The sequence below is a fragment of the Babesia microti genome, chromosome I, assembly GCF_000691945.2.
Source record: "Babesia microti strain RI chromosome I, complete genome".
Classification (NCBI taxonomy): domain Eukaryota; phylum Apicomplexa; class Aconoidasida; order Piroplasmida; family Babesiidae; genus Babesia; species Babesia microti.
In genome coordinates, this window is record NC_027205.1 from 931403 (window position 1) to 946112 (window position 14710).

Here is a 14710-nt window from a genome sequence, read left to right on the forward strand (position 1 = left end):
TTGACAGTGTAACATTGAACCACCTTACATCGTATACAATCATTTCAAGCGAATGTTAATACTAACTGTTATTAATAATTATATAGTTAGATTTATATTTAATAAAAGTTTTTAACATAAATTTACTGGAAGGCCGTGTGGTAATTTATATTTAAATTAGTCTGTAATTTAGCTAATAGGAATAATTTTCTACAACAAATCTTATATTTTACCAAATAAGTCGTATATATCATTTTATAATAGATACATAAATAATATTATGTGTTTGCCACCAATAACACCTAAGTCTATAAATTATTGTACAAATACATATTTATATATTTCTGCAAATATCGTTACATTCTAGTGCCTAAAGCGTATTATAATCCTGTAGAGTGGCGATTATTTAATTATTATAGATAATAGGCATTGGTGATTCATATTTACAGAAATTGTTTCTACTGACGCTTTAACACTATGCCTAGTTATCACTGAAAATTCAATGATAGTAATTCTAAAAAATATTAGTTGCATATTATACGTTTATTTCTGTAATAAAAATGCCATTGTATGCTCAAACATCTCTATAGGATCAGATGTTAATGTTTGATTGAGATTCCGTCACTCGGTATTATTTATTCTATACACATAATATATAACATCTTGTGTGCCATTGCTTTTTGAAACAATTATTGAAAATGTAATTATTATACTAAAAATATCATTAAATCCATAATTGCATGAATACCAAAATTAGATCGTTACGTATAGAAAGTGAAATATTTAGTGCTTATCTGCTAAATTTAAATACAATAAATTAATCGCTGTATATATAAGTAGTTAATTTACAAAAATTTTCTCCGATAATGAGTTAATGGATGATGGATTTCAAATGACATTGTTTATATCTGAAAGTGCCTGCTTGAGTGATTCTAGGAAAGATTGGCACTTGTTCCTCGCATTTATTATATCCTGTGATTCGGTCATCAGATCCTTAAACAATTCTGGTTTGTACAACGTGGTAATCAGCTCCTGTTGGACACATTCCGTAGCCTTATTTACCATAAAGTGCATAATGCACTTGGGGACAAAGTCAGCCACCGACTTTCTCACAATGCAAAAATATGATTCTATTAAAGCTTTAATCAATTCTGCTTCTACAACATCACGCTCGGATGGATCATTCCCGCAGACTACAGATCTTGGGATGTCAGGGAGCCAAAGTTTACGGGCAACTTGTTTAGATTTGTCATCGGTCGAGCCAGATGATATAGATCCATTAGCACGGCTATAGTTCCCCTTAAAGGAGTCCGAGTAACCCATAAAAGAATTTTGCCTCATAGATTCAACTCGAGTTGTTAATTTATCATTTTTATCATTTTTAACGGGCACTCGTTCACCATTATAAGCCTCAAGTATTGCAGAGTTTCTAAGAAAGTCTGGATGGTTTGTGTTGATATAGGACAACTCCACCGCTAGATAGTTCCTAATCATATGCTTTGTTGGTTCCACACAAGAATGGAGAAAGTTTTTTATGACATCCAATATCTTCAACCTCATATTTACCAGGCGTGTCAGTTCTGGTATGTAGCATGAATCCACTAAGTTCAGCATTTCATCGTAAACTTGGTCTACACACTGCAATGAGGGGAGTTCTAGTAGTCTAATTTGCCTCTTTACAAGATTTTCAAATGCGATTTCGGGAACAAATAAAGCAGGACATGGACCAGTTGAATTTCTTATTGCTGCTCTAATTTCCAAATCATCAAGACCCGTTAAGGGTTCAAAGCTATTTATGGTCTTAAGAAAGCTATCATTGAAGATGAAGTATATACGGGCGCCTCCAAAAAGTTGGTTGGTTAAATGTTTAGGGGATATTTTACCCTGTATTGTATCTTTTAGTGTATGTGAGAACTTTGAGAAATAATGTAGTATGCATTCAGCTGGTTTATCCGATGAGAAATGAGTAAATCCGCCAAGAGTGAAAAGTTCTGCTTCTTTTTCCTGTATCGTAGCAATGATTTTGGTCTTGATAATTGGTAGTGAATCTCTTATGTACTGCAGTAAAATCTTATTTAGCAGTGAAGCCAAATATTTAATACCACACTTACCTCCAAGATTACTATACACAGGATGAGTGCTGAAGAACTTCTGCTCATTGATTAGTGATAAAGATAAATCATCTGACTCTTCCCCTTTACATACAACGCCTACGAACCCCTTATCGAGCCTATAAACTTGACCCAGTAAAGCATCTAGTGCAGCTTTACCATCTTCTAGAGTATCACATTTTGTGATAACGCCAATAGTTCTGTTTCCATCGGGGTCTACCTCTCTGGCCAATTTAAGACTATCTGATGTCGCCAAGTCAGTATTCGCTGCAGAAAGTGCCAGAATTATACAATTGGGCTTTGAAATATACTCTAAAATCATTTCACGGATCTTGGTTTCGATATCATTTGACTGATCTCCTATAGGCACCTTTGTTATGCCAGGTAAATCGATGAGTGTAAGATCTACAACTTTAGGTGATGAAATTTTGAGATAAATTGGAATAGGGGATACGTTTTTAGATTTCCCCGTAACCCTAATTGTCTCCTTTTTGATTTCTTCTCGAATGTTGGAAAAATTTTCAAAAATCTTGCCTCTACAATGGGCAAATTCGCCGAATTCCCTACCACTAGCATCATGTCTTAGTTGTAGTATTAGGGGTCGTTGGGTAACAATGCCGATGCCCTTTGGTAGGAATGATCTACCTACTAGGGCCTCCAAAACCGAGGATTTCCCAACAGATTGAGCACCCACAACTGCAATGTGCGGAAGATGGAGATCAATTTCGCCTAGCCAAGTGAGTGCTCCTTGCACACGTTGAGCAACAGTTATTATCTCGTCCATGTAATATATTTTATCACAATTTTTTTATGTAAACCGGTAAAAACCATCAAAAAATGTAGATTATAACCTCATCAGAGTGGGTGAATGTCAGTGTGTAGGGTTGACTAGTGCTCCATACATAATCGCATTTATTTGCGAACGTTCGCTGTATAATGACTATTTCTGTGGATTACATATTTGTCCATTATTTGTGTCTAAAATTTTTCTATTTTGTTTAGAATGTGTTTGTTTTGTCTACATCCTGTATATGTACTGAAGAATAACAAATTGGTATTTATTCAAGTATAATTAACTCTAATATCTTGTTTTTTGTATTATAATACTAGATTTGTTTAATTTGACGTATTTTTGAGTATGTAGCACATAATTTGTTTAAATCGCGTCATGTCTATTTTTCAGATACACAAGTTAAATTAATAATGTATGTGATAATTCATAATTATATTTATTATTTATCTCAAACTTATGATATATGCAATGAAAATTCGATTTTTTAATCCATTCATTATTTTTCCACATATTAGTTATATTCCTAACTTTGATTGATAGATCATATACATGGACATATATACATAATATAAGTGGATATTTAAAAAAATTTTTTAATATATGATAATGATATAATTAGAGTTATTAATTGCATATATGATATTGCAGATAATTCTATATAAATACTACAATATAAGATTAATGGAAATTTTTTGCATCAAATATAATAAAGTAAAACCACAATAATTATTAAGAATTCTTATGTATCTATATACATAAATTAGATTATTTTATGTTTAAAAATTGACAAATAAACTCAACATATACAGTATAGATATTCGCATTAACTAACCAAATATTGACATACTACATGATCTTTTTATAAATTACAGATATTTTAATGGTAAAACGTCAATTTAATAATTCTCGCGATAAATTTACAAAGAATTGTGATAATTTGGAGCAACAATTCAATATGTATATCCACCCCTCAATCTCAGCACAAGGTGTATAACTGCATTATCCTATATAAAAAAATCATATACCTTTATCTTGTATTCAGATAACTTCTTCCCATTTTTCAACATTTTACCATTGAAAATTAGCCTTTGATGATCTATAGGCATGTTTTGCACCTTGGAAATCTTCTGTTTCAAAGTCAGCACCGTGTCATCTTCACTAACGTCATCCACTGTAATATCTGAGCCTAAATAGGATATGAATTACCCGTTAGAGTTTTCACAGTTAACTTAATGCCCCCGTGTAGTGATATGGATAGACCAAACTTTGAATCCTATGTAAACATATATTATACTAATAAATGTGATGTTATATTCATATTTACAGTCAAAAATTAGCTCAAACCAATGTATAACTTACATTTGGAGATATAATTTGTTTGTTAGATAACATTTTACCCTCATTATGTATATTAATGTGTGAAATAGGGAGATTAATTTCATCAGAAATAATACGCTTTAGGTCATACACTGTTTTGGGATTATGCACATATATGTTATGATTCCCTAAATAAGTTAAATAGTACCTATTAGCGATTTTATTTCGAAATTCCTACCCAAACCGTGGACGACTATGAAATCAAATGATAAAATAAGCAGAATCCACATCATAAGCCATGGGGCCATAGTAATATCTGTACCTACGCATATACGCAACATGTGTATGTGTAATTTCAGATGTGTAACATGCACTATACGCAATTTATTTCTCTATAATGTAGGATTTTGATATGCTTATAATTCACAGACTATTAAGGCCAATTAAAAATTACAATCGCACTAATTGTAGACGTTCATTCACTAATGTAACTAATGTATTGAATTCCACAGCTTCTATTGAAAAAAAAACAGCAGTTTCCAATAATAATTTAAAAAAAGAGATTGAAGATTGTAATAAGTCACTCTCCAAAAACAATTTAATTCAAGTACATAAATTTCTAGAAAATATAACTTTTGAACATTTTAAGGAAGAACCAAACTTAGTGTCTAAGTTAGCAATCATTTCTGTAAAGAAAAAAATTTTTTCTAGGCCCTTTTTTGAAATTCTTAACCACGATTCCCATTTGTTAATTCCTAAATTATGTCCAAAGTATCTATCTCTTCTCCTATCATCAATTGCCAATTCATATAATAAATATAATGATAATATTTTAGTAGGTAAATGTAAAGGGATTAAATACAACAGGATTAACAGATATGAAAAGCTAATATTGCAATCCATTAACTATTTAGACGAATCATCAAAAAATAATTTCATTGATTTCACACCACTGGATCTATCCCTAACGCTTTCTTCCCTGGTTAAACTCAACACTGGTAAATCCACAACAATTGATATTTCAAATGGGTTGAATAATTGGTTAAATGATTTAAACATAGACAAATATCCAGACAACACATGCCAATCACATCACTTTGGATTAATCGGATTACACAGTAGTAAATTTTCTAGATCATCTGAAATCATACCCAAAATCTTTAAGCACGTAAAAGTAAAGGATATTACACCGAGTATTGCAATATTACTGCTCGGTGCTATGCATAGACACGGTTATACATCAATTAAATTATCTTTTATATTAATTAACATAGCACTGAAGGATGGTAATTTATGGACTAGAGAAATTGTTTGGCTAATTAAACTTCTCAATTTACATTATTCATACAATCTAAATCATTATATCATAGATATTATCGACTTGCTAAAAAAACATTATGACTGGATGAATATAACACAATTATCATCGGTTACAGCATCTCTTACTCAACTAGGCAATAAACTATCAAATATTCAGCCAAATAATTTGAACCTACCTGACATCATCTTAAAAGAGATAACTTACATTTCAAATCTGTTGTATGGAAATTTATCTAAAACAAATTACTTGGATGAAAAAGCAACACTAAATTTGTTAACATTCATTTCCGATGGAAAAAATAAATTAACTCATAAGATTGCAAAGTTTTTAGATAAAAATTATAGCAAATTAATCCCCTTATATACAAAAAGGATTATTATCCATACCGTAACAAATAACAAACTAGTTATTATGGGTTATGACATGAGAACTGAACTTTTGTCTAGGATTGACGAATTTTTGCCTTTTGAATTGCTTAAAGTTATCGAAGATATTGAATTATGTGATGAATTTGTTGAAAGACTCCAATATAATATTTATAACAATCATAACAGCAACATAAAAGTTATAGCTCGTTTATTGTCAACAGCACCACGATTTACCATTCCAATACCCAATTTGAGTGAACTAGAATCCAATATATCACCCACAATAATGGTACATTTATGCCTAGGAATCATCGTCAATGTCAAACTACACACACTTATGAATATGGATTTTGTCAATAATACTATTAAATACTGTATCGATTTGCCAATTTCCAAATTTTATAGTATAAAATCCACGGCCAGATTTATAGGATTTTCTAGCCCACCGGATTTGCCAGATAACCTACCTCTGCTGCTACTAGTAATTTATCACTCCTGTGTGATGTATCAAATGGCCTCACAATGTCATTTTTATTTCAGAAAACTGCAGATTTCACTCAATTACGATGATGGCAATTTAGAGGATGACAGGGAAATATTTGGACGGGAAAATGAAGCGCAAAGAAATTATAGTGAAATTGGTAATGATATTGCATGTGGAGTTGTTGAGTGCTTAACTAAATTAAGCAATAAAACATTGATAGTTAAGCGCAGGCATGATGTATTCCACATAGATATTATTTTGTACCAGCCTTTCTACAACTATTAATTTATTAATTCATTAATCTGCAAAATCAACATATCAATGCATATGAAGATTGCATTTCACACGTATTTTGAATTTTTTATTTAAATATTATACAAGTATATACATATTATTGCTGGATTCCTGTTAGCAATCAACAATTGTTTGAAAGGGTCTATAATAAATACAAAAAACTGTATGAACTTCAATGGTGCCCCACTAAGTATATCACCTGCACATATACTATTATATGTGCCATATACAGTTCACATCATATAGGCTACTAAAATGAAAGATAAAAACAATACCAACTTTCTGGCTGATTTCCTTACAGGAGGTGTCTCCGCTGCCATATCCAAAACGGCCGTTGCACCCATTGAACGAGTTAAGATGTTGATTCAAACTCAGGATAGTATACCTGATATTAAGTCTGGTAAAGTGCCCAGATATACTGGAATTTTCAACTGTTTTACCAGGGTTATTGCTGAGCAGGGTGCAGGATCGCTATGGCGCGGTAACCTGGCCAATGTTGTGCGGTACTTTCCCACACAAGCCTTCAATTTCGCATTCAAAGATTATTTCAAGAACATATTCCCCAAGTACGATCAGAATAAAGAATTCTTCAAGTTTTTTGGGGCTAATGTGGCGTCTGGAGGTCTAGCGGGCGCAAGTTCGTTACTTATTGTTTACCCACTAGACTTTGCCCGTACTAGGCTTGCGAGCGATGTGGGTAAGGGCAATAATAGAGAATTTACTGGCCTAATAGACTGCCTATTCAAGATAAATAAGAGTACTGGGCCATTATCACTATACAAGGGATTTGGAATATCAGTACAGGGAATTATTGTATACCGTGGTGCATATTTCGGAATGTACGACACAGCCAAATCTATTTTGTTCGGTCTCGATGAAAAATCGGTCAATTTCTTATACAAATGGGGAGTGGCACAAGCAGTGACGGCACTTGCTGGGATATCATCTTACCCTTTTGATACTATAAGAAGAAGAATGATGATGATGTCGGGTAAAAAATCTGGTGCAGAGGTTATGTATACAGGAACCTTGGATTGCTTTAAAAAAATAATGAAAAATGAGGGGGTTTGCGGTTTTTATAAGGGTGCATTGGCAAATGTTCTGCGTGGGGCTGGGGGTGCTCTAGTGTTGGTTTTTTATGACGAATTAAAGAAATTTATCTCTATGGCCACATAGGCGAACAATCATAGCTTACAGAATTTTTTTCGCAAATAAAATGAGTCTGTTTCATTCATCTTAAAATTAAATTATTACAGAATTTTATTCGCAAATAAATATGTATATAGTTTATTAATCTATTTAAGTGTACGTCATACCTGAATTACGAATAAACGACCCCACAACCACATAGGTATCGTTTGTTTCCGCTTGTGCTCTGTGCCCTCATTTATTATATCTTCATACATCCGAAAATACATCATGGTTTCATATGATAAAACTAGTATATCATCTGGGACTCATGGTGATAGACCAGAATCATCTAATGATGCTATTCCGTTGACTTCATTTGGCAGGTGGTCTAGATATTGGGATGATCTTCTTGGAAAATGGAAGTGGCCTGTACTTATTTTTACTTTCCTTGGTCTTATAGGTTTAACTGTATTCTCTATTTATAGATTGATTTATAATACGTCGGAACTTGTACATTAACATATAAGGAAAATATCCTAATTTACTTTGGAAAACACACATTATTAGACTCTTGAAATACTGACAAGTGAAATTATAGAATATCATATAAATGCAATTCTATTACGTATACTATAGTTATTGATTTAACTTTGTAAATAATGTTTCGGCATTTGGCTAAAAAATGGGGATTTAAAACCATAACACAACCAATAGAGTTGTCCATTTCCAATATCCAACTCTATTATATCTAATTTTACCTCAACATAAATTTACACATTGATAAGACCGCTAATTATTCAATTCAATAATAGTTATTGTCATTATATATATAATATCTACAGACAAACCGGTGCGTGGTGAAAGCTGGTATATAGGGTATGATTATTTCTTGAGTATGAAAATTAGGTATGTAGGTTTTATTAGTGATGAAATTATTTTTTAACAGAATTCAAGATTGAACTAGAACAAATTCATAGTTTTTTTAATAGCTTGGGTAACTGAAGCTCTTAAAAAGTTTAGTTATAAAATTTCAAAATTCAAATAGCTACAATGAGATTAAATTGATGGTTATTGAGTATGAAAATAAATATTAGAAACATTTAATAAGTTTGTGTGTATAAAATGTATTTGAGTCATGAATTGGTAGATTATACAAAGTACGTACTCGAACAGTAGCAAATGGGTACGGAAATGTTTAATTGTGATGTTTACAATTTATTTAAAGTAATACGATAAACATGGTAAATTCTGATAAAAGAGACGACATGAATGAATCTCCAGCTAGTGATGATTATTTGACCTTCGAAAACCAAGGTCACGAACTCAACACTAGGCCAACCACAACTACCAATTCATCATCTGTACCACCAGTTTCAATTCCATCCGCCACTGTAAATGATACTGTAATTACTTCAGCTAGATCTAAGAGGACTAAAGCTGTAATATACATTTCTCTGGGGTGCCTTCTAATTACAGCTATTGTTTGCACATTAGCATTTATCATTAAAAACACATCCGACAAATGTTCCCTAAGAAAACATCACACTCGAGAGACTAAACTTGATGGGAAAGGTCTAGACTACCAAAGTTTGGTTGATTTTATAAATGGCACCGAAGTTTTACCCATCCCTGTCGCCACTGGCTGTCTTTACGACAATGAGTCCATTGCAGATTTCATTGCTTATTCACTAGAAAATGAGAAGACTGATCAGATTAGCCACGAGATTCTTTATTACAATGCCTTTTATAATTTCGCGACCAGGCACAACAAAATATATGCCAACTACGACGAACTTGTTAAGCATTTTTTGGTATTCAGAAGTAACTATCAGATGATTAGAACCCATAATTCCACTGAATCAACCTATAAAATGGAAATAAATAAGTTTGGAGACATGGAATACAATGAATTTATCTGTACTAAAAATGATAGTAATACCGGCGGTTCAAGTCTTATCACTGATATTGTTGATTATTTTAAAGGTATGATTACACCTTCTGGTGATAATTCCAAAAAAATACATGGTGATAGCTCTAAACATGGTAAGGAACATGGAGTAGAAGTAAAAGGAGACGAATTTAAATCAGACAAGAGTACGGCATTTAACCTAAAATTTAGTATTGATTATCAGAAAAATGGAATATCTAGCGAAGTTTATGAACAAAACAAATGTGGCGATTCATTTGCCTACGCCATAGCAAGTGCCATTGAGGCTAACTACAAGAAATCATCCAACTTAACATTGTCTCTCGATGCCGAGAGCCTTATTAGTTCCATTCCCACTAGTGAAGCCAACCCCATTAAAGCAATGGAATACGTACTTAAAAATGGCATATCCAAACGAAAGGATGAGTCTAAGGCCGACGTACCCAACGCTGATACTAAGGTTTCCATCAAGAATTACACTAAGGTCGATCAAAATAAGATTTTAGAGACACTTTCTAATGGACCAATAGTAGCCAACATATCTACATCATCTCACATCCAATTCTACAAAAGTGGAGTCTACCCTTGCTTATCCACCGATGGTTCTTACCAAACAGTATTGATTGTTGGCGTTGGTTATGATGATGAAAGCAAAAAGTATTACTGGAAAGCTAAAAATTCCAGGGGAAAAAATTGGGGCAATGAAGGTTATATAAAATTGGAAGTTAACAATGGTACCAAAGGTTGCAAATTGACTGATGCAATATTTCCTATTGTAAAATAAGTTCTTTATTATTCATTACGTATGAAGTCTTCTCGTGAATTTAACTATATATCTCTTAATTATAACTCTTGATACTATTATAATTTTACTGTATACAGCATAACCAAAATTGTTTTATTGAGTTAATAATCAGTAGTTATTTACTAGTAGTAATAATTAGAAAATTGAAAATGACTTATAATATATTTTGGTATCATAGCATACTATATTTGAGAAATAATTGATTAGTATTTGTAATATATATAGTTTTAAATCAGGTTATGGTTGGCGATAGAGTTAGGTACTATATATTATGGAAAATAAGAAAATATCACAAAAATAGCAAACAATAACATAACACTTATGAATATAACCAAGATTTTAGGTAGCAATGCTGTATTTGTTAAAACCATTAGTAAGCTAATACATAAGTCTGATCGAAAAAACATATGATATTTCATAGAGATTAACGTATTTTATGAGTAATTAGTCAAGATTAGATAAATATTCAGCGCAAATAAATTTGTATTATGTTACAAATCAGCAGTTTACATTTATATTGGTAAATATTTATGATATGTGAATGACAATTGTCCATTGGGTAGATAAATATATTTCCTAAGATACTTGAGAAAAAACGGAAGTAAACAGACATATTATCACTAGATAAACTAATTCATTTATTGATAAATGTGTAAGTCCATACCTTAAATAACGAAAATAATTATTACTGGACAATTAACGAATAAGTATACGATTTGGATAAGTTAATTCAATATATAGCGTAGTCTTAATTTGAAACAATAATAAGCAATACTAGGTATCATATTTGGACCAAAAATAAAAATTATTAATCATAAATAGTAGTTTTGTTGAGTAGTGCTTGCCACATATTATTACATCGACTCGGTTGGATTGATTGGTAGATTGGCCAAAACAGAAGCCATGCCCGAAAGTGACGAAAAGAGACTTGCTTCATATGAAGTGATAAAGAAGATCGGTTCCGGCCGCTTTGGCGAAGTTTTTCTAGTAAAGCAAAAGGTTGTGTGTGTGTGTGATTTAGGAATCAGAAAAATTGTTCTGTTGGAAAGTGATAAATTACCAGGAGCTGAGGGAGAAAGAAAAGAGGCAACTGGTCATGGAAGTTAACGTCATGAGGGAACTCAAACATCGCAATATTGTAAGGTATATCGATCGCATGATTGACAAAAAGCACCAGCTTTTATACATTGTTATGGAATATTGCAATGGAGGAGATCTTGCGCATAATATGAAACGATTCCGCAAGTACTACGAGTCGGTGAACGAAAGTGTTATTTTTGACATTGCTAGACAGCTTCTTATGGCCTTGGACTACTGCCACAACCTACAGTCTGGTACCAAATGATTGACTTAGACTATGGGATATCACGAATTTTGCATAGGGATTTGAAGCCGCAAAACATATTCCTAGCTACTGTATCGCCAAACAGCAACAAATATATTTGTAAAATCGGGGATTTTGGGCTATCTCGCAATTTGGGCCCGGAATCATTTGCACATTCTTGCGTAGGAACCCCCTATTATTGGAGTCCAGAATTGTTATTATCAGATAATAAAAAATATGACGATAGGGTTGATATTTGGGCCTTGGGATGCGTTTTATATGAATTTTCATGCGGGCATACCCCTTTTCACGAAGCGACCACGCTCAGCGAATTGGCGCAAAAGGTTAAGGAAGGGGCTCCGTTGCCAATTTCAGGGTACGTAGCATCCAAATATATTAATGACGTAGCCTTTAGATCCCCAGTTTTTGTTACGCGTTACACTCAATTACATAAATTACTCTACATCTATTGCTCTATTTGTTGCATCAACGGGCGACTGTTGGCGAAATATTTATTGATTATATGCAAATGTTTGATATTTATACCATATGTAAATAAAGCGAAATAGTTAAATGATCATTTGTAATTAAAACAATGATGCATTTTTTCTATTCTCTACATGCCAAAATATACATAAGGAATACCTTAACATCCAAACATATATGATTAATTCTTTTTACAAATATTTGTACCGAACATTGAACATTACACGTCCATCTGTTATTTTAAATAAATGAATACCATATATATATATATATATCTTCCGTATGGCATAATTTTTTCATGTTTAAATAAATATATATTCCAATACAATTATTGACACAGACGCAGCAAGGAGCTAAATTGCCTCCTCCACTTGCTGCTGAGGCAATCGCCTAATGAAAGGCCATCGGCCAGACAATGCCTAGGTCTAAGTATTATCGACAACCCACCTATCTACACCAACTCTAACTCGAGCATTGTGAGTAATAAGAAATTGGAAGACGGTGAAGGAGAAATTATAATTGAATCTAGAAGGACGGCCAATAAGCCACAAGAATTTCGGAGGCAATCTCTGAGAATAATATCGCTAAATAAAACCCCGTTTGAGGAAATTTGTCAAGCCAGGAGGGATATGAAGCAATCAGGCAACTATGGCACGCGAATTGATAATATCAAGCAACTGAAAAAAGTTACAGCAATGTCGAACGCATTCACTCATCTGATTTCTGGAAGGAGGCGAAACAGCAGTTGAGACCGACACAATGCGCATTGGAATTCTGGGTGTTATAGCCACAGCTATGTCAACCATATGTAATAATTAAGCCTACAATTTATTCTGTCTAATTGTTGTGTAATTAGTTGTAATTGATAGTCACCTATTCCATAGCCACTACTTCTGTGGATAGTTTGCCATGAAGGACGCCCCCTCACTATATGACGACAGGGCATATAGATTGTGTAGGGATGGATATTTTCAATAAATTGCCATATATATCCCTCCTGGTCAGTGAGAGAGTCTGGCTTAATCAACGTAAAAATGAGTTTGCTGATGATCAGGAGGAATTTGAGAGAAAATACCTCTACAAGGACCAGAAATCAAACAACAGCATGCTATTAAACCGCGAATACAATTGCGGTGGTGAAGAAATGGCTTTAGATTCCGAAATAACTGATTCAAATACGGCAAATGACATTGGTATTTGCAATACTTCATTGACAAAGCACATTGAACTGGACAACGTCGAATGCTATGAATATGACCCAGAGATATTGGAATCTCCACTAAGCCCAGACGGAGAGTCATTAGGCAGGAGCTCTAAAATAGGCCTAGACGTTTGGAAGTGGAGTCGACACTCTGCCCCCTTGGGCTACACTCCCCCCCTCTGTACCTGCAGCAACCTTAGCATGCTTTACCAGAACCTAACCAACATACAAAACGGGCAGTTGCGTGTGATAGAGCAACTTAAGGTATGTACTGATGAGAATTGCAGCGGGTTGTTATATGTGCCATATAGTTTGGTCGAGGTGCCCCTAAATCGCAAAATTGATAACGCCATGTCCTTCACCAACCACGTGAAAATCCCAGACCACACTGACATCTACTGCGGTAGTCTTAAACACACCCTAGTCCTTTGCACTATAAATTTACAGCATGAAAACCAATGCCTTGAGGCAATTAAAGATGCCGGTATCGAACATCACCTTATTTACGATGTTGTAAATGGGGGTGACATCATTCCCTTCTTTACGCCTTTAACACAAACAAATGACACGATTTTAATGGCCGAAAGAAACAAAGCTAGTACAGAATGTAAGGCCTTAACACTTCTACTTGACGAGAGTGACGACAGTCATTCCCAAAGCGCTATTTCGGGCCAATACTTGATTACAGTGCACAAGCTTGAACAGAATAAGTTGGCAATTTCAAAAGTGCTCAAAAATCAGTATGGCGAATTCAAGCCACTTGATCAGCACTTTTTAGAGACTCTAAAACGCTCAGTTGATTCATCTCCCACTGAAACTGCCACTTCCTTCGCCAGTAATGGTGATTTTGGCACTGAAAATCTCTGCAACTACAGCGAGTATAAGATTTTAGAGACAACTACACTAAAGTGCAGCATGATGGATAGCTTTTCCAAGGAAAGAAGGCCCTTGAGCCTACGTTTACGTTATCTGCCTGGCAGCAACTTTGATACAATTGAGGATATCATTGGTTTATCTGCCAACGACATAGCATCACCGGACAAACCTTTGAAAATTGACAATGAAACCAAGCAGTATGTCATAGGAAACCTCTACAAATTGGGTCTATCAGCTCAACTTAATAAAGAGATATGACCACCATGCATATTTGGCATATCATTTGATGGGGG

General features: G+C 33.7%; 8 protein-coding genes across 8 annotated transcripts; 6 read left to right on the top strand and 2 right to left on the bottom strand.

The window, feature by feature from the left end:
- Positions 1-867: 867 nt before the first annotated feature.
- On the bottom strand, positions 868-2874 carry BMR1_01G02575 (dynamin GTPase; the record flags this gene model as incomplete). Its single annotated transcript, XM_012792126.1, has 1 exon — positions 868-2874. One exon carries the CDS (start codon positions 2872-2874, stop codon positions 868-870), a length of 2007 nt encoding a protein of 668 aa, XP_012647580.1.
- On the bottom strand, positions 3834-4541 carry BMR1_01G02580 (Polyubiquitin-B; the record flags this gene model as incomplete). The annotated part of the gene is made up of 5 exons (XM_021482904.1): positions 3834-3887; positions 3909-4069; positions 4090-4156; positions 4243-4388; positions 4409-4541. The coding sequence occupies 5 exons, from the start codon at positions 4539-4541 to the stop codon at positions 3834-3836; spliced, it is 561 nt and encodes a 186-aa protein (XP_021337493.1).
- On the top strand, positions 4613-6658 carry BMR1_01G02585 (hypothetical protein; the record flags this gene model as incomplete). The annotated part of the gene is made up of 1 exon (XM_012792128.1): positions 4613-6658. One exon carries the CDS (start codon positions 4613-4615, stop codon positions 6656-6658), a length of 2046 nt encoding a protein of 681 aa, XP_012647582.1.
- A 264-nt stretch (positions 6659-6922) lies between these two features.
- BMR1_01G02590 (solute carrier family 25 (mitochondrial carrier, adenine nucleotide)) lies at positions 6923-7843 on the top strand (the record flags this gene model as incomplete). Its single annotated transcript, XM_012792129.1, has 1 exon — positions 6923-7843. The coding sequence occupies one exon, from the start codon at positions 6923-6925 to the stop codon at positions 7841-7843; it is 921 nt and encodes a 306-aa protein (XP_012647583.1).
- Positions 7844-8086: 243 nt separating this feature from the next.
- On the top strand, positions 8087-8317 carry BMR1_01G02591 (hypothetical protein; the record flags this gene model as incomplete). The annotated part of the gene is made up of 1 exon (XM_021482905.1): positions 8087-8317. One exon carries the CDS (start codon positions 8087-8089, stop codon positions 8315-8317), a length of 231 nt encoding a protein of 76 aa, XP_021337494.1.
- Positions 8318-9036: 719 nt separating this feature from the next.
- Positions 9037-10509, top strand: BMR1_01G02595 (Cysteine proteinase; the record flags this gene model as incomplete). The annotated part of the gene is made up of 1 exon (XM_012792130.1): positions 9037-10509. One exon carries the CDS (start codon positions 9037-9039, stop codon positions 10507-10509), a length of 1473 nt encoding a protein of 490 aa, XP_012647584.1.
- Positions 11434-13089, top strand: BMR1_01G02600 (Protein tyrosine kinase; the record flags this gene model as incomplete). The annotated part of the gene is made up of 4 exons (XM_012792131.1): positions 11434-11529; positions 11552-11864; positions 11885-12230; positions 12681-13089. The coding sequence occupies 4 exons, from the start codon at positions 11434-11436 to the stop codon at positions 13087-13089; spliced, it is 1164 nt and encodes a 387-aa protein (XP_012647585.1).
- A 182-nt stretch (positions 13090-13271) lies between these two features.
- Positions 13272-14675, top strand: BMR1_01G02610 (conserved Plasmodium protein, unknown function; the record flags this gene model as incomplete). Its single annotated transcript, XM_012792132.1, has 1 exon — positions 13272-14675. One exon carries the CDS (start codon positions 13272-13274, stop codon positions 14673-14675), a length of 1404 nt encoding a protein of 467 aa, XP_012647586.1.
- Positions 14676-14710: the final 35 nt, after the last annotated feature.